At 49.9% G+C, this 26,820-nt stretch overlaps 1 protein-coding gene across 7 annotated transcripts in view; it reads left to right on the top strand.

Moving 5' to 3' along the window:
• FAM120B (family with sequence similarity 120 member B) overlaps positions 1-12,873 on the top strand; it is a 55,090-nt gene extending 42,217 nt beyond the window's left edge. For 5 of the 7 annotated variants that reach the window (XM_072966263.1, XM_072966264.1, XM_072966261.1 and 2 more), the window contains 5 exons: positions 3,171-3,377; positions 4,736-4,844; positions 7,983-8,075; positions 11,141-11,192; positions 11,950-12,873. In XM_072966263.1, the coding sequence (XP_072822364.1) occupies positions 3,171-3,377; positions 4,736-4,844; positions 7,983-8,075; positions 11,141-11,181 (450 nt within the window). In that variant the 3' untranslated portion in view covers positions 11,182-11,192; positions 11,950-12,873. Of the gene's footprint in view, positions 1-3,170; positions 3,378-4,735; positions 4,845-5,197; positions 8,076-11,140; positions 11,248-11,949 lie in introns of those variants that run through there. The other 2 variants (XR_012075150.1, XM_072966262.1) reach the window with 2 other exon arrangements.
• The last annotated feature ends 13,947 nt before the right edge of the window (positions 12,874-26,820 follow it).

Genomic DNA, 26,820 nt, shown 5'->3' on the forward strand with positions numbered 1-26,820 from the left:
GCAGGGGTAGTTGGCTCTGGTCACAGGGGCTGCGGCGGCCACACCAGGGAGCTGGACTGTCCTGTGTGGTGGGTGCCCGGGGGCCATGTAGGACGGTGCTTGCTGGCCAGCCGTGGGGACAGGTGGTAGGTTCGAGGAGGAGCCTGTTGCAGGGATGTAGGGCTGCAGTCAACTGACCTGGGGCTGTGGAACGAAGACTGAAGTAGGGAGAGGGCTGGCGGGAAAGGTGGGCTTGGGCTTGAGAGTGATTCGGAGGGAGGCAGAGGCACAGGGACTGGAGGTGACGCCTGCCTTCGTGGTCTGGGCTGGGGGAGGATCGAACAGGAGACCTCTGTTTTTGGACAGCTGGAATACAGTATGTGAAGTCCCGTGGTCAGCCTGAGGGTTCCTGAGGATGGCCTACTTGGGGACCAGCAGAGAGAGCTTGGGAAGAAGGTGGCAGGCAGTGGGCAGAGATCCCCGGGGGCCATTGTGGCTGCTTATGCACTCGCACTCTTCAGGCCGCATGGGCCAGAGTGGGCCAGAACCAGGTGGTCTGGTTGGCAGGCGGTGCTGGAGCACCAGGACCACAATGGATGAGATCGGACCCTTGACCTGAACCTCGAGCTTCATAGTCAGCTCCAGTAGAGCACCAAATTAAGTGAAAATGGGACACTGTAGAACTTTGGGGAAAAAAAGACAATCTTTGGAGTCTAGGGCTAGGCAAAGAGTTCATGGATTTCACACCAAAAAGCATGATCCATAAAATAAAAAGTAAGTGCAGTTTCATCAAAACTTAAAGCTTTCAGTCTGTAAAGGTGAGGAAAAGACAAGCTATGGACTGGGAGAAAATATGTGCAAACACATGTCTGGCAAAGATGTTCTACCTGGAAAATACAAGGAATCTCAAAACCCACCAGTGAAAACAAGCCACTGAGAAAGTGGACAAAAGACACATAAAGTCACTTCACTAAAGAAGATGTTTGGAATACACAAGGCATGTGAAAGTTGGTGCAACACCATTAGCCGTTAGGGGACACAGATTGAAGCCAGGACGATGGGTCACTGCATTCGTGACAGGACAGCTCAAAGCCAGGACCAGAGGGATGTCCTTAATCTGATGAAGAGTCTGCTGCCGGTGGGAGCGCGTCAGGCACCTTCGTTCTATGCTGCAGCAGACTGGAAGACGAGTAAATGGTCAGCACGGACAGGGGACGTGGGCGTGTTGTGGAGAATCCAGACCCACAGGGCAGCCGCTAGAATTACTGAGCAAGTGTGACAGGCTGGACGCAGTCAGCACACTCGACCCAGGTGTGTTCTGCAAAAACAGCAGCAAAGAAAAATGGCCCCACATTTTTACACTTATACTAACATCAAAGAAAAACATGAAATACTTAGGGAAAAACAGCCGTTGGTCAGAATCTGCACATTGGCAGTGACAAAACGTTACTGAAAGAGTGAGCTCCTGGGTGGGAAGGCCGCTGTCTAAGGAGCCAGTTGTCCCCAGAGTGATTTATAGACTTGTCACGTCCCCAGTCAGAACCCCGCGCCTGCAGCGAGAGGTAAGGGAGGCTCTCGACCTGGGGGAGCCCCAGCGAAGCCAGACAGCAGGGTCTGTTCTAGCTGAGAGTGTCTGGAGATGCACAAGTGAGCACGCTGGTTACAGTTTGAGGGGCTGGTTGGTGCTACCTTTTGGGGCGATGGGTGTGACAGGATGGGCCAGAAGGACTTCTGCGATGCTGGTGACGTCTGCTTTCTGGCTCGGGTTGGTTGCTTGCTCTGTGAACATTCAGGGGGTCCACGTAGGGCCTGTGCTTTTGAGGGATGGTATACTTCATTTAGAATTTACTTTAAAGTAGACAGGTATAGCAGAGATGAACAGAAATCACCTCCGTTACAGGCAGATGTGCTTAGAGAGTTGCACCCCAGCACTCAGGAAGCGCACAGCATCTGTCCAGTTCACCTGAGCTTGGCAGCCGTGGTGGGAGGCACTGAACCGGGATTGCGGCGTCACCCGACTCACAGGGCTGCAGTGCTCTTGAGGCTGGGGCAGTTTGCAGAGGAGAACTGAGCTGGCGAATGTAGGACGTTTCAGGCCGCAGCCATCCAGTGCTGGACAGGGGGATCTGTGCTGACCAGCACATGGCCGCTCGGGGCCCCTGAGCCTTGAAGTGAGGCTGATGCATCTGAGAAGCCGAGTGTTCCATTTTACTTCACTGAGATTCAAACATCGCATGGGGCCCGTGGCTGCTGGCGTGGACTGTGCAGTTCTGGATGGACAGAACCACAGTGCCTGGGTGCAGTGGGCAGGGGCTTGGCCCCCAGGACATGGGGCGAGGAGAGAAGGTGCTGCGGATGGGGTCGAGGGCATTAGCTCTGGGGGATCCCAGTTCATGATCAGTTCCTTAAAATGATGATCCCATTTCTTTTCTTTAGATAAGTGTGGCAAAACCTGACTTAAAAAGGGATAAAACATCAGCCCCTTTTTCTGATTTATTTCAACTTTATAAACGATTGGACATAATGACGTTTGAAATTGCTGCTGTTTACTCTGAGCACCACAGACACGTCCGACACTGACAAGAGTGAGCTGAGCTTCCCTTGTTAGCGCCACGTGGACACCCGTGGTGCCAGCTCTCTTGTGTGGTCAGCACAGGCCTGGAACTGCAGAAACACGGGTGGCAGAGGGCGACGGTGCCTGCATCTTCCCTCCCGACCAGGAGCCCCTCTGCGTCCAAGGCCAGGAGGGATGTTTGACAGCAAAAACAACGGTTTTGTGTCGGGGTGACCTTCATAACTTGTGAGAAGTATCAGCCCATCAACCCTATGAGATAATAAGCCATTTTATTTTTAAACTATAGACATGCATGTAAAATGATACTTCTAATAATTAATGCTCACAATTAGAACTGAGTGTGATTTTAAAACATACAGTGACTCGGTCATACCTAAAATGGCCCTGTCTTGGCTTCTCTTTGTTTGCCTTTGCTGTTAAAAGAAGTTTTCTCAGAGGACGGCTGGCCCAAGGCTGCAGCCCCGTCACCTTCCTGGGGGGTCAGGTCGTTGGCCTTTGCAGCTCTGAGGGCGTCTGTACAGAGCAGGCCCCACCTCGAGGGCAGTCGTGCCCCGTGTCCATCCGGCGCCCCATGCGCACAACACCGCCTCACACCTTCTGTGTCTGATCTCCACAGCTGGACCACGTTGACCCCAGGGCTGTGCAGCTGGGCTCCCTGCTGGTCCGCGGCCTCACCACCCTGGTGCTGGTCAACAGCGCCTGCGGCTTCCCCTGGACAGCGGCCGACTTCATGCCCTGGAACCTGTTTGATGGGAAGCTTTTTCATCAGAAGTACCTCCAGTCTGAGAAAGGGCATGCTGTGGAGGTTCTCGTAGAACAAAACGTGAGTTCACAGCTTTCTCCCATTTAGAAATAACTGGTAGGTTTGAAATCAATTGCTCAGATGTGTCATGAAAACTCAGGAGTCCCTGGCGGGAGGTCTGCAGGGCCCGCAGTGCTGTCTGTCCCCCGGGTGACTTTCCTTCAGGAACAAACAGCAGAATCCCCTGAGGGGCCGCACATCCCAGGCTTTGAGGTTGACACAGAAAACAGTCCGACTCCGGCAGCCTTCCTAGTTGCGGGGTGTGCTCTCCTGGGAAGCCAGAAACACGCCACCGAGGCCTCGGGCCTCAGGGTCGTGGCCGAAGCTTCTGCTGAAACTTGTGCTGAGGGTGAAGGCATCCCACCCCGTCTAACACATTTTTAGTTTTCAAGTGCTTTTGCTGCTTTTACCCTTTTTGAATTAAGAGTGAACACTACCTGCAGAGGTGCCTCTGCAGACGTCAGACTAATCCAATAGGAGTGGTGGTGATTTATTATGTGAAAATATTCCCTGAAGGCTTACACTTTAGTTAGGGTCATTGGCTGCTGCTCTGGCGTTGTCAGTACAGTTGCTACATGACTCCTGGAAGATTTCCAAGTCAAGCTACGGCCAAGCTCATTTGGAATGCGTGTTAATACCCACAGGACCCTGCGTCAGTGAGGCTGGCTGGTCTGTGAGGGTGCAGCGTCCACGCCGTCACGTCAGATAGAACACATCAGCCGTGTGTTGCTGGTGCTGCATACGCACGTGCACGTGCACGCGCACATGCACACACACCCACACACAGTCCCAGGTGCCACAGGAATCTGAGTGTTCAGAATTTAGCAGCAGCCACAGTCACACTAAGGAAACGGTCCTGCAGGTGTGGCTTGTTACCGTAGAACTGAGGAAGGTCATGGCAGGCCACAGCCTGTCCATCACCAGTCACGACCCCCCACCGTGTCTTGACCAAGTACAGGTGATCGCAAGGTCACACTTACTGGTTAGGACAAGGTGGGGCGACAGGGTGGAGTTTTCAGTGGTAAAAACGGAGCTGAGAGGGAGGGTGGGTCTTGTTGTCTGTGACACTGCTGTTTCCGCGTCACGTCTCACAGCTGGGAAGAGCCGAAGTGGTCACGCGTCACAGACAGAGAAGCTTCAGGTAAGGCCATGCGGTGGGGGCGTGGATGTCATGACAGAGCCCAAAGGCCCCTTTGGAAGTGGCTGTCTCACCTGCAGAGGACAGAGAGGGTGTCAGTGCTCCTGGCCCTTACCCGGGCATGCAGAAGAGCAACGGTCCTCGAGGACCTCGAGTTAGGCTGGGCCGTGATCACGCGTGTGGCTGCGTCTCCCAACTGCCAGCGTGTCTGACACCCTCCGGCCGTCTGGTCTGTTCGCAGAGGTCCCGGCTCACCACGTTCCACACCCTGAAGTCGGTCGTGTGCAAGGCCTGCGTGAAGGAGAACAGACCGGTCGTCAGCAGGCGGCACTGGCGTTCACACCACTCAGGTGGGCGCCCCCCCACCCCGGCCCCATGCAGCTTCTCGGCAAAGAACGCCAAGAGGCTGAATTGGGAAGAAGAAACAAAATTACGATTTTAGCCTGCTACCCAGCAGTTTAAATTCTGGTCCTGTTAGGAGACAGTTTTCAGAGGGCTCATCTGTTAAGAGTTAAGAACTCTACTCTGGGGGCGTGACCTCTCCAGGAGTCCCTGAGGCGCACACGCCCCTCGTGATGGTCCTTTACTTGACAAAATTTTGGGTTTATTTGTTCTTATAATAAAAGTGTATGAGAGAAACTTGGAATATAAAGGAAATAATTAGAAAGGAAACATAAATAACCGTTAATTCTGTGCCCTGCAGGTAACAGTGACAGATAACACGTTTTGCGTGGACGTCTGTGCGCTTGTCCTGTTGTGATCACGCCCTGCGCTGTGTCTGCGTTCTCCTCGGCTGAGGCCGCGGACCCAGCATAACTGGCCACACGCGGAGCCCCCGGCTCTGCCGCTCTGCCGCTCTGCGCTTGCCTCGTGGCCCGGCCTCAGGCTCCGCCCTCCTCTTCTCACGTGATGCGTCTCTGTGCGTTGTTTCCTTAGAATTGAGCTTCCTCATTTACAGAATTGCGGATCGAAACCTAATGGGATTTTAGATAAATGTTGCAACTTGTTTTCTAAGAACAGGTGGTCACTTCATACCTTCACCAGCAGGATTTAGTTTCTGTTTCACGCCATCCTTGACAGCATTTAAGTTTGTTTTTTAAACTGCCTTGATAGATGAAACAGCATTTGGGTGCTCTTTGGTTTTCAGTTGGACATCTTGTTGAACAGCTTATTTTGTTAATAAGTTCATTTTAATTGTTTCTTCGTGTCCTCATTCTTTAGGGTCTATACCTGAAGCTGTAGCAGCCCCACTTTTTAGTTGATAGGATAAGAGAATCACCCCAAGTCCGCACCCCAGGAGCTCTGCTGGGCACCAGCCCCGCGCGGTTCATTCCGAGGAGCTTTATGTCATGAGGTCTGTCAGGCACTGGGGTCATGTGCAGCCCTTGCCAGTCAGTGCGGTGTGGATCTGAGTAGAGAGAGTTCGGCCTCCTCCCTGCTCCTCAGAGCGACAGGCTCCTTCCTGGACCTGGCCCTTTCTCCATCCTCTGCTTCCTTCCACCACCTGGGAACGGCAGCATTTGAGACCCCAGAGCAAAAGTCTGTTCCTTACAGGTGAAATAGGTGGTTCCGGAATCTGTTGGTGGCTCGTCAGGCAGGCCATTCGCCCTGCGAGCGCCATGCCCCAGGGTCCCTGTCACTAACGAGGCTTCCAGCAGAGCAGCGGCCGGCTGGCTGGCTGGAAGCAGGCAGACGGGAGCGTGCTGGCTATTTTAAGCTGCAGTGGTAGCTGGGATTTGAATGCCTGAGCCTCTTTCTGCATTTCTCAGCAGGCACTTGGGCTTAAGAGGACTGTGTGTGTGAGTTTTGTGGAAAGCCCTAAGGAGAGCCTGCGGTTCCCAGCTGCCGCGCGGCAGTGCGGTGCCGCCGTCCTGCCACTCCCAGTGGCGACGGGAAGCCGTGTGGCCCTTTCTGATGAAGGGCGCGTGCAGGTGTGTGCAGGTGTGTGCAGGCGTGTGCAGACCGGGTTACAGGAAGCTGCTTCGGCAGATGTGACGAGTCAGTGTGCTTGATCTGGGGACTGCCCTTGTTTTGTCCTCGGAGCCCCCATTTCCTTGGCAGATACAGCTTGAGGGTCTGTGGTCCCCTCCCCTGGGCCCCACCCCTGGCAGGCTCTCGGTGGCAGTCCTCAGCCTCAAACCCCAGCCCCGTGTCCTGTGGCTACACCTTCCCCACATCTCTGAGCTGGGCAGGGCTGTGGGGTGTGGCTGGGGTCCATACCTGGCCTCTCCTGTCCACGTGGGTGTGTCCCCAGCACCGAGCCGACCGCTGTGAACTGCAGCAGCTCAGAACAGCTGAGGTCTGAGCCGGTGGGGCGCTGTGCACAGGTGCTGGGGGCACCTCCGAGACTTGGCCACCCGCCCCGGGTCTGAGTTCCCTGCGCCTGTGGACTTGGAGTCCTGGGGGTGACCAGGCGGCCCTGCGAGCCGGCGCTGAGGGGCAGAGACGTGGGCGCTGTCCTGGCAGGCAGATCGTGGAAGTTTCGTTCTCCTGAGGCTTTGAGCACGTGGAGAATTTGGGTTTGCAGAGGTGAGGGAGGAAAGGGCTGAATTTGCAGCAGGAAAGTGGTGTTTCTGGAAGATGGTTGGTGGCTGGGTGGCAGGTAGGGGTGAGACGGTGGAGGCTTGTGAGTCTTCACTTTTTTAGCCGCAGCAGATTGGGGAGTTTTTGCAGATGTCTGAAGTGACAGGACCCAAAATACGCTTTTAGGGAAGCATCTGCAGACAGTACGGAGAGGCCTGGAGCCCCAGCGGCAGCTTGCAGGCCTCGCAGCCCGGGTGACGGTGAGGGAGCCACTGGGGGTCCCAGCCGTGCTGCCCCTGCTCCCGGAACTCGTCCCAGGCATGTTAAGCAGCTCCCCTTCCACAGCCAGCAGAGTGTGCGCTGAGGGCAGGGGCCATGGGGCCGGATCGCGGGCAGCTGCTTCCCGCTTCTGCGGAGCGCTGCTTCCCCGCTGCGGCCTGGTGGCCTTGGCTGTCATTCTTTATGGAGCAGCATGAAATACCAGAATGTTTTTTAAAATCACATTGAGATACGTATGTAGACTTGCTTGTGCTGAACTTTAATAGAGACAAACAGAAGATACCAGGGTTTAGGAGTTTCGGAGAGGAGATTTAGGTTGAGACAGTTCTGCGTTCAGTTCGAGGACAGCGTGGCCAGGCTGGCCAGGTCCCAGAGCCCCGGATGCTGGTGTCCTGACCTCCAGCTGTGTGTGCCCCACACCCAGGCAGCCGTTCGCCTGGGAGGCAGAGACAGCTGCTTGTCCCACTGCGGGGGATGTGACAGAGTGCCTGCCCATCACCAGTACCCTCTCCTGAACCAACCTGGCCCTGGCGTGGTGACCCAGGAATCTGCATTTTTCACAGGCTTTTCTTGTGATTTTTAAGGACACCAGAAGTTTGATAGCTGCCAGGCCAGGACCACATTGCTCCACTCTCAGACATAACACGGTGTTAGGCATCTAATGTGCAGATCACATGTCCCCACAGGGCGGTGGGGACGGCAGGGCTCCAGCTCCCACAGGACGAGCTCCGGGCACAGCCGGTCTGGCCAAGGACAGCACTGGAGAGACCAGGGGCCAGGTAAGAGGTCGGCAGGGTGGCACCGCCCATGGTGGGGGGTGGGGGGGGGGAGTTCGCTTTGCTGGAGACCGGCTGCTCTGTGTCTGTTTTGGAAACAGGTTGCGTGTTTGCATGTAAACACACAGATCAATGCACTGATACAGGTCACTGCTCTGTTCCTTGCACTCCGTTCATTCCTCTCGGTCTGTTCATCTCTCCAAGACCCAGTTTCTTACAGTTTTCTCAAAGGAATACTTGTAGAGGCTGCCTGCACATGCATCGTCCCAATAAAGTGGCGTCCCGCCAGCGGGAGCATTGTCACGGTTTCTGTGACTTGGCTCACATACCTAAGAGCCTTGCAGTTTGATCTGGGAAATCAGATGAATCCTTTACTTCTTACATGTGTAATGCAGATACCTGGCTTTAACACACAAAGCTGAATTTTGTACGTAGTGATTTACATTTTAAATACACAGGAAATGTCACATTGGTATTTAAGTTCAAATTTCTCACACTTCTGAGAGCCAGACTGTATAAGCTTTTACTTTTTTATTTATTTATTTTTTAATTATATTGCTTTTTTTTTCCTTTTTTTTTTAAGGGGGAGGTAATTAAATTTATTTATTTTTTTAAGGGAGGTACTGGGGATTGAACCCAGGACCTCGTGCATGCTAAGCATGTGCTCTATCACTGAGCTCTACCCTCCCCCCAGACTGTATAAGCTTTTAAATTACCTAAGATTTATGATTTTATCCTTCCAAAAGCAAACATGCCTTTAATTTACTTTTCTTCTACTTTGGCAACCTCTGGAACGCACAGAGGTCTCACAGATTCCCCTACGCAGACGCTTTGCTTTAATCGGATGGTGTTTCTGTGAGTGGCACTGCGGCTGCCCTGCGTCAGGTTGCTGCGTGGTGCTCGAGTCGGGCTGTTTGGGGACTGCTCGCCTGGTGGGGGGCTGAGTATTTCCTCTTGTTCTTGGTGGGATCTGCACATGTAGCAGATGTCGGGAGTGCGCCGTACGGTTCTGTGAGGCCAAAATTTATGATGACTGTTCTTGAAATGCTAGTCCTCAGGGCGGGTGGGGGGGGAGCTGCCACACTTAGTTCACAGTTGCTTCCAGTGTTCCTTTGAAGCAGCTCCACCTGCGGGTACCTCCCCTCCCAGATCACACTGTATCTGAAGCTTCCAGATAAAACTGTAACATTCTGCCCTCTGACTCTCGGGTCCAGTGCATGCCCAGGGCTACTCCCACTCCACTGCCAGCAGAGTCATCTGAGTAGTTACATGTGCAGCGTAGCCCAGAGCAGGAAAAGTGCCTCTTTTCCATTGTTTCAAGTGTATTTGAGATAAATTTAAGTTTAGAAACGACTGCAGCTTATAGGACTAAACCACAGACAGGGCACCCAGAAAATGATAGACTGATGTGGATTCACCTCGCGTCAGAGGTGTCCAGCGATGTGCGGTCTCTGCGCGGCCAAGAGCGTGCAGTCTGGGCAGGGGCAGGTGAGGCGTACTGCTGCGCGGGACACCGAGCAGCCGGGCTGCGCTGCGCACCGCCCGCGTCGGGGAGGAGGGCTGCTGCAGCGCCCACCTGTGTGGTTGCAGGTGTCCCCATGAGAAGTGTGTGTTTCCTACACGCATATGCACGTAAAATCTGTTGTTGGGTCGGGACATATGTTTTCAGGTCAGGAAATCCACTTTCTGTTTCCTGCTGTGAATTATGTAATCTTTACTTGGCCAGAACATTTTTTGCTGGGTTTTGTCTACTTCTGAACTCCTGTCTTAGTATTTTTTGGAGATATTGAAGGAGTCCAAGTCGCAAGTTGTCACTATTTCCCGGACAGAGTTAATAGGCAGAATTCTTCGTGTTAGTGAAAAACTAAAAATGCCTCAGAATGAGAGTTGCTGCCAAAACATTGGGAGGTTTCCCAGGGCCACCCTGGTCTGTTGAGAGGCGGGGAGCCTGCTCCACTTGGGTAGGGGGAACTGGGGTGGAGCCCCTGACCAGCAGGGTGTGACCCTCCACTCACCGGGGGTAGGGGGTGAGGGGGAAGACTTCAAGGCTTCCGGAGCTCTTAAAATGCTGGCCAGCAGCTAAAGTGAGGACATTTAACCTCTCCCTGCAGTTGGTGAGAAATGACGTGTGACATTCCACAGTCAGTAGCTACAAATTTGCCTGTGATTTCTTCAGGTTTTACTTCTCTGGTAATTCTGTCGGAGGTCTGGGCTGTTGTAAAGCTACCTCTGATCATCTGTGATAACAAGGCAGAGCCACCGCTGTGACCTGCCTGTCATCCCCCCCCCCCTTCCCAGGGGTGTGAGGGCAGGCCGCATCACCCCTTTGTAGGAGGTGTTGGATCTTCAACGTCAAAAGCCATCACCTGTGTTACTTGTGGGACGGCTCTCTCCTGACTCTCTGCCTGTCACTCCCACCCAGCGGGAGGCAGAAAGTGGGCGGCTGCCCTCGGGCTCAGTTATGGAGAGAGCCACACGCCGCGTTTTCCATCCTTGGCAGAATGTCCCTGGTGAGCCATGTGCACCTGAGGGCCCACGTCCAGACGCCAGTGGCGGGGCTGACCGTCGATGTTCAGTGCTGGTGGTCGGGGCTGGAGTCCGAGGAGCGGCTTTGACAGCCCCTTGCACCAGTAGTGCTGCCTGTCTGCTCAGTGAGCGCATCGCACTCTGAGGGAAGTCACGAGATAGCCCTGTCATGCCAGGTGGCCACAACCAAAAAGAGGAAGAGTTCTGGCCCCACATACAGCTCAGATGTTGTTCTTCTTTGTTTTTTTTTTTTAATGCTTTTCAGAATTTGTTTTTATTACTTTTAATAATCTAATTACAGTTGCATTATTACTTATCTGCCACCCTCGTAATACTATGTTCTGTTATCTTTTTTTTAATTGAAGTTCAGTTACAATGTGTCAGTTTCTGGTGTACAACACAGCGTTCCAGTCACGCACATTCACACACACATTTGTTTTCACGTTCGGATGTTGTTCTTACGCATGTTTAGAAGTGTGCCATTTTCTTCTGTTTGAACTTTAGAGAGACTTAGTTTCTGTTTTCACGTCTGTTTGGTACAGGAAGTAGACAGCATGAGCCTGACCAGTGGAGAAGATACTAGTCATCTTCTGGGTGAGTTCACCACTTACATCTTCAGATTGGTTTTATTAAACATGGTAGTAAAATGTCTGCATCTGTAACGTAAATCTTTCGTATCAAGTGCCAAGCACTAAAAGAATTCAGACGTGAAATTTTCCCAACATTGAATAAGTTAACAGTTTCACAGTGAGCTTGCTTCCTCCAGAAAAGGTGCAGAGTCCAGCTTTCACGCCCAGCACCTCCTTCAGGGGGAGTACTCAGAACCTGCCTGTCTTCTCTGAGATTCCAGACCCAGCATCACATGAAAAGGAAAACGCCCTTTTCAGTCACTTCCCTCGTCACATAAAAAAGCTTTTGTTAGCTTATTTTCAGCAGTTGTGCCTGATTCCATGGCTCCAGACAGTCATTGTGAACACCCTCATACCTGTCTCTTCACCTGTGGACACAGGCATGGTTGGTTTTTGTTAATAAGTTGGAATCTTACTGTACCCTGTTTTTTTAACTTTAATGCTATATTGTGAGGATGTTTCCCAGATCATCTTGTCTTTCAAGACATGGTATCTAATAGCTACATCATGTTCCTAAGATTGTTTTCGAACATCAGATCTAACCAAAAGCAAAGTTTCCAACAGTGTGTCTTCCTGGTCCTCAGAAGTCTGTGTGTCGAGAAAGAGATGATGGCTTTCTCCTCACCTTCCTGCTGGAAGAGGTAGCTCAGCGTGGGACCGTGGCAGTGTGCGGCTCACGGTTCTGTTTCTGCTGTGTCGTCCTTTTCATCCTGTGTTTGCAGGCTCAGCTTAGAATTGGTCACAGCAGTGCGTGCGAAGACCCCAGGCACCTGACAGGACACCCACAGGACGTGTGGAGAGATGGCAGTAGCTGAGTCAGGACGCCCCACTTACTGTGCCACTGATGGACGGGCACTCGCTGCTCTTTGTGTGTGAGCATGGAGGGGCTCTTGCTGTGAAAAATACTTGAAGTGAATCCAAGTTCAGAGCAATCCCTTTCATAGAAGAACTTGCAGATAACCCAGGAATTGAAAGTTTTAAGCCCCAAATTGCTCTGAGCTCAACTTCCAGGATGTTGGTAGTGGAAGAAAATCTAGGTTAAGTTTGGAAGACGGGCCCTCCATTCCCAGCTGCCTCCTTCAGGCCTGGAGAGGTGGTGTGACTGGCAGGTCCCCTGCGGGGCCACACTCCATGACTCAGGAGAGCCCAGCACTCAGAAATGCTCACTGGTGTTCACAGGACGAGCCCTTCCAGTTCATGTCCTTAAAAACAGGGTAAGCCCTGAGCGCATGCAGCCCAGTTTGTCTCTCCACATAGTGCGGTACCCTGACTGACAGCTGGTGGCTCCTGGCTTTGTCATGTTTTAAAACCCCATCTAGTATTTACCAAAACAGGGATACAGTCTCCTGATACCTTAATAAACTTGTGGCTCTTACATTTGAAGTATCCTCGCTACTCCCTGCAGCTCCTCCTGAAGGACGTTGTGTATCTAGTTACTTTCCGTGCAGCCTGTAGGACCTACGCCCTTGTTTCCCAGCTTTGGAAATTGATTTTTTTCATTCCACTTACATGAGTGTTTCCTATCTAAATTTTAACATTCTATTCCTTTCGTTTTTGCCAGCTTGAGACTACTACTGCTTCTTGAAGTTTCATTGCTTTGCTGTTTATTTGTATAACTTTGAAATAAATTTCTCATGCCTAAAAGACTGAAAGAGTAGACTTCGATGAATATTGTTTTCCCTCTTCATAATATGTAAATTCTAACTTGTCAGTAAAATATTTGTCATCAGTTAGCAAACTTAAGTAAGCCATCGAGTGCTAATAATCTGTATTATATGTGAAAAACCAATGCAGTGATTTTTTTGGAATTCTGATGTTCTATAAATTATCTTTGCAGCCAAGTCTTCTGATGAGATTTCCACATACTAGTTTAAAAATGAAAATAAACGGTATGTTTGTTACTCATAACTAAATATAATTTCACGTTTCTTTAATTGTTTGGAAGACATTTCATCATCCAACATATTGGGATCTTTCTGAAGAAAAAGAATGTTGAATTTTGTCTGATGATTTTTCTGTATCTGTTGAGATGACTGTATGATTTTTATTTATTTTGTTAACGTGCTGCATCACATTGACTGATTTCAGGATGTAGAACTGTCCTTGCATCCCTGGAGTAAATGCCAACTGATCATGGTGTGTGATTTTTTTAATGTATTGTTGAATTTGGCTTGCTCATACTTTATTCAGGATTTTTGCATCTATGTTCGTTAAGGATATTGGCCTGTAATTTTCTTTTTCTTGTGATGTCCTTGTTTGGTTTTGGGACCAGGTAATGCTCGCCTTGTAAGTGCATTTGGAAGTGTTCCTTTTCCTTCCATGTTTTGGAAGAGTTTGAGAAAGATTGGCACTAATTCTTCTCTAAACGTTTAGTAGAATTCACCTGGTCAAGAGCTTTTGTTGGGAGGTTTTTGATTATGACTCAATCTCCTTTCTCATTGATTGTTTTGTTCAGATTTTCTGTTTCATCATCATTTAGCCTTGGTAAATTTTAAGTTTCCAGGAATATATCCATTTTACCTGGGTTATCTAATTGTGTAATTACTCACTGTAGTCACTTACAAACCCTTTTATTTCTGTAGTATCAGTTATATCTCATTCTTCTTTGTAATTTTTTCTGAGCCATTGCTCTTTTGGTTAGTCTACCTAAAGGGTTGCCAGTTTTGTTTATCTTTTTAAAAAAACAGTTTCATTGCTCTTTCTTAAATTGAATTTCTCGTCTCTAGTTCATTTATTTCTGCTCTAATCTTTTATCACTTCCTTCTGCTATCTTTAGGATGGGTATATTCTTTTCCTAGTTCCTTGAAATGTAAAGTTAGGTTGTTTATTTGAGATCTTTCTATTTTTCTATAAACTTTTCTCTTAGAACGACTTTTGTTGCATCCCATACCATACATTTTTGTATGTTGTAAATTGCCATTTCCATTTTTGTTTGCCTGAAGATGCTTTTTGATTTTCTTTTTGATTTCTTCCTTGACCCGTTAGTCGTTCAAAAATGTGTTAATTTCCACAGACTTGTGACTTTTCCAAGTTTCCTTCTCTTACTGATTTCTAGTTTCATACCACGGTGATCAGAAAATATGCTTGATGTAACTTTAGTTGTCTTAAATTTTTAACACTTCTTTTGTGGCCTAACATATGCTCTATCCTGGAGAATATTCTGTGTACACCAGAGAAGAATGTATTCTGCTCTTGTTGGGTGGAATGTTCTGTATGTCTGTTAGGTCCATCTGGTGTAAAGTGCAGTTCGAGTTTAATGTTTCTTTATTGGCATCCCCTACTATTTTTATATTGCTGCCTCTTTCTCCCTTTATTTCTATTAATGTTTTCTTTATATATTTACATTTATACATTTGTATTAATATCTATTTATGTATGTATCTTTTAATATCCTTTCATGATAAAAACTTTCAAAAAACTAAATGTAGGAGGAATGTACCTCAACATAATGAAGGCCACATATGGCAGGCCCACAGCTAATATCATACATAACAATGAAATGTTGAAAGCTTTCCCTCTAAGGCCAGGAACAAGATGAGGGTGCCCACTCTCACTACTTCTTTGCAGCATAGCACTGGAAATTCTAGCCAGAGCAGTTAGGCAAGAATAAGAGGCATCCACATTGGAAAAGAAAAGGTAATGCCTGTTTGCAGGTGACCTGATCTCATGTATAGAAAATCCTAAAGACTCCACCAAGAAACTAGTAAACGTTAGAACTAACAAATGAATTTAGTAAAGTTGTAGGATACAAAATTAAAACAAAAATCAGTTGCATTTCTAAACACTTTTAAGAGTATCCAAAAAAGAAATCAAGAAAACAATCCTATTTATAATATCACCAAAAAGAACAAAATACTTAGAAATAAAGTTAATCAAAGAAGCAGGACATCTGTATACCAAAAACTTATAAAACACTGATAGGTGAAATTGAAGAAGACACAAATAAATGGAAAGGTATCATGTGTTCATGGGTTGGAAGAAGAATATTGTTAAAATGTCCATTCTACCCAAAGTGATTTACAGATTTAAGACAATCCCTGTCAGAATTCCAATGGCATTTTTGCAGAAATAAACAATCTTAAAATTTGTGGAACCTCAAAATACCTCAGATAGTCAAAACAGTCTTGAGAAAGAAGAATAAAGCTTGGAGGATCACATCTCCTGGTTTCAAACTACCTTACAAAGCTAAAGTAACCAAAACAATACAGTGTTGGCATAAAAGCAGACACGTAGATCAGTAGAACAGAATAGAGAGCCCAGAAATAAACCGTCATGTATATGTGGGCTGCTGATCTTCAGCAAGGGCTCTGGGGATACACAGAGGGGAAGGATGGTCTTTTCAATAAATGATTTTGGGAAGACTAGATATCCACATACAAAGTAATGAAATAACCACAGATATAAATACCACAGACAAAATCAGACCCCAAATGGGTTAAAGATGTAAATATAAGACATAAAATTGAAAAACTCCTTGAAGAAAATATAGAGAATAACCTCCCTGACATTCATCTTGGCAGTGATTTTTTTTTGGATATGATGCCAACGCATGGGAAGCTGAAGTAAAAATAAGTGGCAATACATTAAACTAAAAACCTTCCTCACAGCAGAGGAAATAATGGGGGAAAAAGGTAACCTACAGAGTGGGAGAAAATATATGCAAACCGTATACGATAAGGGGTTAACATCTAAAATATATCAGGAGCTCTTAAAACTAAGTAGCAAAAAAGCAAGTAACCCCAGTGAAAAATGGACAAAAGAACTGAATAGACATTCTCCAAAGAAGATGAACGGCCAGTAGACACATGAAAAGATGCTCAGCATCACTAATCATCAAGAAAATGCAAACCAAAACCACAGTAAGGTGTCACCTCACTCCTGTCAGGATGGCTGTCGTCAAAAAGACAAGAGATAATAGGTGTTGCTGAGGCTGTGGGAAAAGGGAACCCTCGTGCACTGCTGGTGGAAATTAAATTGGTGCAGCCCTGTGGAAAACAGTATGGAGGATCCTCAAAAAATTAAAAATAAAACTACCATATGATCCAGCAGTCTCAATTCTAGGTTTATATATATTCAAAGGAAATGAAGTCAGTATCTCAAAGAGATATCTGCACCCTAGTGTTCATAGCACTGTTTACAAGAGCCAAGACATGGAAATAACCTAAATGTCCATCGACAGATGAGTGAGTAAAGAAGTTGTAGTGTATATATGCCAAAGGAGTATTACCCAGCCAGAAAAAAGGACATAATGTCATTTGTGGCAATGTGGCTGAACTTGTAGGACATTATTCTAAGTGAGACAAGCCAGACACAAAAAGACAAATATTGCATGATATCAGATATATGTGGAATCTAAATGTTGGACTTTGAGAGTAGTATGGTGGTTGCCAGGGGCTGGAGGGTTGGGTAAATAGGGAATGTAGGTCAAAATATATATACTTCCAGTTATAAGATGACTAAGTTCCAGAGATAAAATGTACAGCATGGTGACCATATTGATAATAATGTACACTTGAAATTTGCTAAGAGAATAATAGGTCTTAAGTGTTCTCACCACACACACAGGGTTTTATATGCTACTGAAGTTATATTGGTATAAGTTTTATTTAGAATATTCTAACCTTAGGATGTAACCCCTGTGGTAACCACAGAGGTAGTATTGACAGACGATACACACAAGGAAATGAGAATCAAAACATGTCACTGAAAAATCAGCTAAACACAAAAGAAGGCAGTAATGAAGGAAGTGAAGGGCCAAAAGCTGTACAGTATATGGAAAACAAAGAGCAAAACATTACGAGTCCCTCCTATCAGTAATTAATTTAAATATAAATGGATTAAGCTCTCCAATTAAAAGAGAGATTGGCAGAACAGATTTAAAAAACAATGTATGCTCTCTTTGAGAAATTCACTTTAAATCCAAAGACACAAACTGGTTGAAAGGGAAAAGATGGGGAAAGATATTCCGTTCATATAGTAACAAAGGAGAGCTGAGATGGCTTTTTGAATATCAGACAAAATAAACTATATCAATATGGTTTACAAGAGACAAAGAAGACATTCTGTATTAATAAAAGTCTCCATACAGCAAGAAGATGTATATGACAAACACTTGCTCACCAAGCAGCAGACCCTTGGAATACATGAGACAAAAACTGACAGAATTGAAGGGAGAAATAGTTCAAAAGGAACGGCTGTGGACTTCAGTGCCCCACTCTGAATAATGGACAGAACGGCCAAACGGTGATGAGAAGGGAGGGGCAGGACAGGGCTACACGAGAAGCCAGCTGGGGGGAACAGGCGTGTACAGAGCGTCCACCCGACAGCACTCATGTTCTCAAACACACGCGGGTGTCACAGGTTAGGCCACATAACAAGTCTCAACAGGTTTTTGAAATATCATACAAAGTGTCTTCTCTGATCATAGTGGCATGAAGTTAGAAATCAAAAACAGCAGAAAAACTGGAAAATTCATAAATATGTGGAAATTAAACAACATACTGCTAATGAACCAGTAGGTCATAATAGAAATTACAAGGAAAATTAGAAAATGCTTAGAGGCAAATAAAATGGAAACACAAAATACCAAAACCTAAGGGGTGCAGTGATGGCAGTGCTCTGCAGGAAGCGTATAGCTAAAGGTGCCCAGATGTAAAAGAAGACACATAGAAAGAAAAAGGAGCACATTAACTCAAAGATAGTACAAGTTTGAAAACAGTAAAGATGAGAGAACAGAAAAATAATAGATAAAATCAGTGGAACCTACAACTGGTTCTTTGAAAAGATAGAAAAATCGAGACACCTTTAGCTAGACAGAAAAAAAAAGAGCGAGAGAGAGAAGATACAAACAAAATCTGAACTGAAATGAGGGCACTGCAACTGACCATACAGGGATGAAAAGGGTTGTAAGAACATACTATGAAAATTGTATGTCCAGAAGTGGGCAAATTCCTTGAAACACATAAATTACCTAAACTGATTCAAGATGAAATAGAAAATCTCAAGAGATCTTTAAGTAAGTAGAGGCTGAGTCATAGTCAGAAACATCCCACAGAGAAGAAAAGTTCCGGACTGGATGGTTTCACTGCTTAATTCTACAAATGTTGGAAGAATTGATACCAGTCCCTCTCAAACTCAAAAACGGTGAAGAGAGGACTTCCTAATTCATTCAGTGAGGCTAGAGCTTACCTGATGCTAAAGCCAGATGAAAGCATCACAGGAAAGGAAAATTAAAAACCAATATCCCTTATGAATATAGATGTGAAAGTCCTCAACAAAATACTAGCAAATTAAATCCAAAAGCATATTAAAAAAGATTTTCACGATGACCAAGTGGAATCTATTCCAGGAATGAGAGGATGGTTCGACATGAGAAAACCAATTAATGTCATACATCACATTAATAGAATGAAAAGGAAAAGGCACTTGATGATCTCAACTGATGTGGTAAAGACATTGGACATAATCCAGGATTCTTTCATGATAAAAACTCTCCAAAACCGGTAACAGAAGTAAAACTCCTAAATGCAGTGAAGACTATTTGTGAAAACTCCACTAACATCATACTCAGCGGTGCAAATTGAAAGCCCTCCCGTAATCAGGAGCCAGACAAGGATGCCACTCTCACCACCCCTGTCCTGCACTGTGCCGGAGGCTCCAGCCAGCGCAGTTACGTGAGAAAAAGACATAAAGGGGTCCAAATTAGAAAGGAAGACTTAAAACCGTCTCTAGCAACAGATGCCGTGGTCCTGTATATAGAAAATGCCAAAGCTCCTAGAACTAATAAACTCGGCAGGGTTGTAGGATGTGAGACTAACAGACAAAAGTCTGTTGTGTTTCTATCCACCGACAATGCTCAGTCTGAGAAGGAAATCAAGAAAGCAATTCCATTCACAGAAGCATCTTGTTTAAATGTATTCCTAAGTCGGTAATGCTGTGGGGAAACTGGATACCTCATGCAGAAGAATGAAGCTGAACCCGCACCTCACACCATATAAAAAAGTTAATTCAAAATGGATCAAAGACATAGACTCACGAGCTACAACTGTAAAAACTCTTTAAAGAAAACATGGGGGAGAATCTTCATGGTGTCAGATTTGGGAGTGACCTCCTAGATACAACACTAAAAGCACAGCCGACAAAAGCAAAGACAAACAGAAGAGTTAGACTTCGTCAAAATTAAGTTTGGCCACACCTGCTTCAAATCAGTTTGAATTGAGCAGCACCAAACCTGAATCTGGTCGGAGGCTTCACGGGAGGAGCCGAGGGAAGGCCTGTCCAGAGAGGAGACGACTGAGTGGACTGTTGTGGTGGGTCGTCTGTATGCTTTGATTTCTTAATTCCGAGGCATGTCAGGGTCACAGTTTTGGTTTGCTTACTTAGGCTGCTAAGGCATTAGACTCAGTCTAAAGGCCTTCTTTTTAGTTAGTTTAACAGCCTCTCCAGGCTGAGTCTCTGGCCTGTGGTGAGGGAAGTGTGTCCTCCACTCTGAGGAGGTCAGCGAGGGTGAGCTTCTAAGGAAAGGCCTTGGGTGTGGCTGTCCCACTGGGCCCCTGCTCGGTGCTCCTCTGACCACCCGTAAGGGCTCCTGAGGGCACCCTCTGCTCAGAGAGGCTTGGGGGCCAGCCCATCCCAACACGCCCCACCTGCTGTGTGGACGGCAGCACAAGGCTAGTTCACATCTTTCAGATCCAGGACACTTTTCTCAAATGATCCCTTTCATGGTCCTCTTCCTGCCATTTCTGCGTCTCAGAGCTTAGACGCAGCGGTCCGGTCCTATGGTTGTCTTATATTTTCTCTCCTATATCTTTTATCTTTTTACTCTTCTTTGTGGGAAATTTCCTCAACTCTATCTTCCATCCTTTCTATTAATTCTGTAATTTTGCAGATTGAAATTCCGAGAGCTCAGCAGTCTTTCTGTGCCGTGATTGCACATTTCCTCTCCCGTCTGAGGAGATTGGTTATACCTGTAGTTTTATTTTTCCTTCTTCCTTCATAGACTGCTCTTCCAAGTTTCTGTTTCTGTGTGCTTGTTTGCTTGTTTCAGATTTTTCCCCTCAAATGCCAGGCAATTGTTGAGTGCCTGCTCTTGTTTAAGAGTCAGGCATTAAAAAGGTGACTGCAAGTCTGTGCCTGGCGGGGCTCTCACCACTGTCCCCTCAGTCACTGATACTGGAATCCTTTGCTCTTTCACTGGTCAGTCAGTTTCCTAAGAAAAGCGACCTCTGGTTTCTCCTGGAGGCACTGAAGGGATGAGGCAGTTAAGAAAATCTGAACCTCTGAGTGACCGTTGGAACCCAGTGAGGGAGGCAGTGGAGAAGTGCCCTGGGATCACCCCAGGTTCCTGACATGGTTGAAGGTTTCTGTACATTAAGCTGGAAGCTCGGGAGAACAGCCTCGGGGGCACGGCAGGAGCAGGTCTGTGGGACGGAGGCGCTGATGCCCACATGGGATTAGAGCCGGAAGGACAACCTCGCTCAGCTTCTGCTCTGCCACCTGCTCCGTTGGGGGTGGGGGCGCACCAGATTGCTCCACCTTGACTTCCTCCCTGGGGGTCTCGTCACCTCCCCTCCCTGAGGTGACATAAGAGGGTGTGTATATGTGTGCATGTGCACAAACGGAGAACACACATGCACACGCACGGTGAGCACACAGCGTGCACATATGCACATATACATGGTGAGCACTTGGTGGGCATGTGCACACATGGTGAGCACAAGTACACATGGTATGAACACGCAATGAGCACAGAGAGCACATGCACCTGTACACAGCACACACACGGTGAGCACACACAGCACATGCACGCACATGTACGGTGAGCACACGCACACAAAGCACGCACGTGTATACACACACAGTGAGCACTCACATGCACACACACACGGTGAGCACATGCTCCCATGCATCCACAACGGAGGAGCCGGGAACAGAAGCTGGAGAGTCACAGCAGTGACCCGGTGCAGCAGGTTGTAGAGAACTAGCAGTAACACCTGAGGCACCCGCGCCTACTGCTCTGTGGGAAGGATGAGGCCGATGGAGAGCCACCCGAGGAGGGGCGAGGCGGTGACAGCCCTGGGTTATGAGCAAGAGCATTTTGGAAGAAGGGTCAGTACCTTCAATGTCACCAAGGCAAGAATGCCCCACAAGAAAAGGGTGGTGTTGAGCACCGAGGGCCACCTGGAGTCACATGTGACAAGCATGTGGTCAGTGGTGTCAGGCCAGATAGACCCAGCATGGCTTTAGCTCATCCTGGATTCCTCCCCATCCACAGTCAGCTGCTGCACATGCATGCAGACACACATGGCAGGGAGGGAGGTGCACCCAACACGCCCTCCACACACCCAGGCCCTCAGTTTAAGAACCTGTCCTCAGTAGGAAGAGCAGGCGGGCTCAGAAGACGCTCTTGGCACTTCGCGGTCCAGCTGACGCCTGCCGTTTGTTGGGGTGGGGGCACTGGTGGGGAAAGAGCTGAACATGGTGCTTGTGACACATGACACCCTGGGCTCGCACGTCGCCATGCTCGACCTGGCGGTGCTGAAGGACTTTGCTGCATGTTCTAAACTCCGTTGCACTGTGCGCTGGCAGGCAGCAGCGAGAGAGGGGCCGGGAAGACAGGGCAGAACCGAGGGCACCACGGAAGCCGCCTGCCGTCACGGAAGCATCACCACAGCTCCCCCCAGAAACAGGGGCACCCTTCACAGGAAGCTGTAGGCCTCCAGATGCTTGTGGAAGAGGAGACAGAACCCGTGCACTGGGCACCACAGCTGCGACATCTGTCCAGAGGGTGTGGTTTCAGCTCCTGCTGCTGCGTCTCTGCGGACACCCTCAGGCAGCCGCCCAGCCACATGCGTCCTCAAGTTACCGACAGGCTTCACAGGAGGTTACTTTCTCCCAGTGGTGGAGCAGGGGCCCTTGTAAGATGCGTTGTATGTCCGTGTGACAGCTTTTCAGTCTTGATTCTTTGTTTAGATTGGTCAGAAGTGCCATTTGGTCATGAGTTAGCACTTCCACTGGTGAGTGGAGATGCCTGGTTTGTGTCACCATTTGCTTCTGGGAGTTTAGCCAGGCGCCATCGCTGAATGAGTCCCGTGGGAGAAGTAGGAACAGCGCCTGCAGGCATGCGGCTGTGAGGCTGCCCTGCCCTGGGCCCTGTCGCCGAGCCGACGACCGGGTGAGCGGCCAGCTCTCCTTTTACGTGTGACAGCCCATGCTACACGTTTGCAGTTAATGCCAAACATAAACGCTTGGTCTGTCACTAACGAGAAAACACAACTTGCCTCTTTGCTTCTGTTTTTCATCTGGACCCATCAGTAAAGTTCTAGAGTTGAAAGGTCGGGGCGCTAGCCCAGGCCTCCCAGAGAGCAGCCGACGTCCGGAGAGACTCCCCTGGGCTCCCAGCAGCTCTGCCCAGTCAGTCACCTCCTTCGTGGCCCTGGTGTCGTCATCTTCAAATGTGAGTCCCGTGTCCTCCCTCAAAGGAAAGAAGGGATCCCTGTGCCAACCTGTTGTTGTTCTAAAGTTACTTAAACACATACAAACATGCATTCGAGTCCTCATGCTTTTAGCTCTTTCTTAATAACAGGTTTCAGTCCAAGACGTTGTGTAAACGAAAGGAAACTGAATTCTGAAACAGTCACGGTTCCAGCCCCGAGCAGCTCTCCAAGGGCTGCCATGGCCTGTGCCCGGAGGAGGGCTTTGTGTGCAGCAGAGGGCCGGGCAGCCTCTTGTGGGGAGCAAGGCCTGTGGTGGTCCCCGGACAAGGCTGGGGAGGGCCCTCCCTGAGGCTGTGGTGCAACGGGTCCTTCCTGCCCCTCACGCCCCTTGGTCCCTGGGCTGGGGCCCCGCCTGCCCGTGGGGCATCTCCTGAAGGCCTGGATTTCCGTGCATGTGAGTTTCTGCAGCAGGTACCAGGGGCGCAGTGACAGTGTCACGTCTCAGCTCAGGAGTGTGTTTTTAAAGTACTAATTACCCGGATTTAATAAATCCAGTTTTCTTTTTCAGGTTTCAGTGCCCAAGGGATTGGTTATGTTCTTTTCTTCCACCCTTTGTTGAAACTTCGAGCTCTTTCAGGCACCAGTATTTCCTGACTATCACCAACAAAAGAAAAACATTTCCAAAGGGAAAAGAGCACGTGTTGTGCGTGGCATGTGCCTGGAGGTCGGGGGCGGGGGCGTTGAGAACAGAGCCTGAGACCTGACCTTAGAGCCTCGACGCCGTGAGACCGGGGCCTCCGGACATCCAGAGGTATTAGAAATGACGGCGGCATGGAGGGGCCCCGGAAGAGGTGGAGCCGTTAGACACAGACGCGTTACTTGCTCACTCGGGAGCTGGGATGGCGGGTGCCGGCGGGTGCTGGCCTGGGGCCCTGCGCTCCCTCCGCACACTGCCACGCACCAAAGTCCTGTGATGTATTAGAGACTTAGCAGAACTGGCGGTAATTTTGATGCAGGACACCTGTGCCACGGGAGGGCCCTTCCGTGGCCCATGGTCGGAGGGCCCACGTGGCTTCTGTGGGGATGAAAAGTGTCAACTGAGGGTGGGGGAGCGGGCAGGCAGCAGCAGAGGAGGAGACAAGCGGAGTCCGGGAGAGAAGGTAGACCTCTCACCCAGGGGTCAGGGAAGCAACAGTGAGATGAGCTTCGATTTGCAGCCGTCCCGGGGTGGCTCCTGCTCATCCTATTTCTCTGCCTCACTTGGGACAAACGGCAGCTCACACCCAGGGCCTTTGACAGACTTTTAAAGGGTCAGATTAACCCCTAACACACGACAGGTTCAGAGGCAGCTGCTTCAGAGCCACCTCCAAATTCAAAAGATGATGTGGGTAAATTCACTGCTAAAAAGTGGGTCTGCCCCTTAAATCTAGCTGTGTCTGCTGCCCGCCCGCTGGTGCTCGTCACAGCCCTGACTTCTCCCAGGCAGAGCTGCTCAGAGGCCTGGCGTCTGCGCGGAGATAGGCTTCCTGTTGTGGGAGGGCGCTGTGGGCAGCGGGAATCTGCCACCGCGGGCCAGGCTGCATCCTCTGCGTTTACAGCAGCTGTGCGGCCCTCGTGGCTGGTCAGTAGCGAGGCTCTGGTCGTAGAGATGGGCCAAGGAGGACGGACCACCCAGTGGAGGACGTGGGAGGGAGGTGCCAGCTTCCAGATCTTCCGTGGGACCTGGGATGCAGTCACCTCCCACTACCCAGTAAGTTGAGCCCGCACGCTTGTCCCCACATCCACCAAGTTTGCATCATTTTATTTAAATTATTTTTCCTAGGTAATATTGGTAAACTGACTTTTTTCTTATTTTGGGGCCAACTCTAGTAACCATTTGAATCAAACCGATAAGAAAGGTCAGGACGTGTTTTTAAAATCAAGCTTTATTAAGTGTGATGCAGCTGAGTGAGCTTTTTGACACTGAGGGGTGTTACATGGGCCTCCTGGGCTCCCAGCCCTGCTCCCCACCCACCCCTGTTTGCTGGGGGCACTCAGGCCCTCTGATGGCTCCCTCCCTTTCTTGCCCCTGCCCCAAGCAGGGGTCCAAACCCCCGGGGGGTTCGCAGGTGCCCAGAGGGGCCAGGACGCAGGCCAGGGGGGAGGTGCACCCAGAGTCACTGCTGCCATCCGTCCACTTTCCTGAAGTCACCGAACATCTCTTGTGCTGCGGTCATTTCCATTTCGGTGTCCTTAGCCTTTACTAACACAAGGATCACCTGGAGCTCAGCCCTGGCAACAAAGCGTTCCCAGCAGCCAGTGTCACATCCTTTCTGGGACCCTGGTGGCCGCCCCACCCATCCACTCCACACGGTCACTGAGCAGCTGCTGTGTGCCCGGTGCCGGGGCCCCAGGAACTGGCCCGGGGACGAGGGTGAGCGTGTGCCTGCTGCCCTGCCGTGCACATCGGCCCAAGGAGGAAGGGGCTGGGTCTGCCTCTGCCCGGTGGCTGTCAGGCCCACACAGGGCCCTGGCCAGTTGGTGGTAATGCCTGCCTCAGGGGCCAGAGGCACCTCCAGGATCTGGGATGCAGCCCATCCTCCAGGAAAGGCAGTTGCTGTAACACTTTCTCCTGAGCTCAGGGGTCTTCTCCCCTTGGCCGGGCGGAGGCTGATACGTAAACGTCACATCAAGGGATCAAGTCAAATGCAGAGAATTGCAGGGTCATGCACTGACTGGTGGCTTCCCTACCTTGAGTCTAAAAAGCCATGTCCTGTGCTTGGCCTTGTTTCTGCCCCTCTCCCACCGCTGGACTTGCTTAAGGAGGCGGTTAGCGTTCCCACCCTGAAGGGAAGTGTGTTGCGCTTGCAAAATCCACAGGAACCAGCCCAAAAGGTGCAGGGCTGTCAGCTAGGCTCGGGCCCTGTCCGATGCCATCTGGTGCTGTCCAGTGTCCTGCTCGGCTGACGAGAGCCCTGACTGCACACGAGTGTCAGGACGGGTGCTAATCTCCGTGTCGCAGTGCCAAGGGGAGGGCAGAGAAGGAGACGTCAGGTCCTAGAGTGAGCGCCCTGCCCAGCCTCCATCTGTGCCTGGGATGGGCTCACAGAGCACATGCTGCCTGTTGCTCACTGACCATCTGCTCAGAGCTGATGGAGTGTCCCCGTTACCGTGGCGACAGAGTCTTTGATTGGCGGTGGCACCACAAACACTCCCGGCTCAGGTTTCCCTTTTATCTGTGCTCTGGAATGAGTTGGGGGGGCCTTGGAGAGGGGGAGGGAGGGTTGGGCGGGCTGGGAGTGGGGAGGGGTGGCAGGGAGAGGCAGGGCTGTCTTGGGGGTCAGAGTCCCTCCACATCCTCCTCCCCCAGTGCTCCCCGGTTTCTGTCTTGGCCCCTCTCCCTGAGTTTGGAGCAGGTACAGTGGGAGTTGAGCTGAGAAATCTGAGAGCTGGGTGGGGGCTTATTTCTGTCTGCCTGGCTCCTGGCGCGTGACGCCAGGACGGAAACTTTTCCAGATTTCAGGCTGGTGTCGGGGCTGAATGTCCACCCACATGTGCAGGGGAGCTTCAGCTGGCCGGGACGCCCCCCTCCCGGGCCACGGGACGCCTGCCTGTCCACCCGTGCAGCCTTGGGAGCTGGTCAGACGGGGACTGCTAGGCAGGCTCTCATTCACCGTCAGCAGGGCTGTCCCGTGGGCCTTGCCGTCCGATCTGCGTCCCCCCCGGGGCCCCCCGGAGGCTCCCTGGGGCTGCAGCTGTGGGGTCCCTCCAAGAGGTCCCGAGTTCTCTGCGGGGGCTGACAGAGCTGCTGAGGGAGGTGGGCAGCTCCCCACCGAGGGGTCAGGCAGGAGCTGCCGGGGCTGCAGCCCCCGTGGAATCTGCATAGGAAGGACAGTCTGGGCCAAAATGAAACCTCTGTGATTTTCGTTTTTGATCCCTGAGACTGAGAGACGCAAGTCTGGGTTCGGTTTCCCCGGTGGTTCTCCACACATTGCCCAGTGTTGCGGGCAGAGCCGTCCCCTGGGGCTGCTGCTCCTCGGTCAGGGCTGGTCTGTGTCTGCAGTGCCCCGGCTGACCACCCGGGCTTTTGCAGAAGGACACAGCATGTCAGTCCCTGCCAGAAAGAAGGGTGCTGGGCTGCCTCCGTGCCGTCCGAGCTGCTGGAGCCCCCGAGGCATC

The sequence above is a fragment of the Vicugna pacos genome, chromosome 8, assembly GCF_048564905.1.
Source record: "Vicugna pacos chromosome 8, VicPac4, whole genome shotgun sequence".
NCBI classification, from domain to species: Eukaryota; Metazoa; Chordata; class Mammalia; order Artiodactyla; family Camelidae; genus Vicugna; species Vicugna pacos.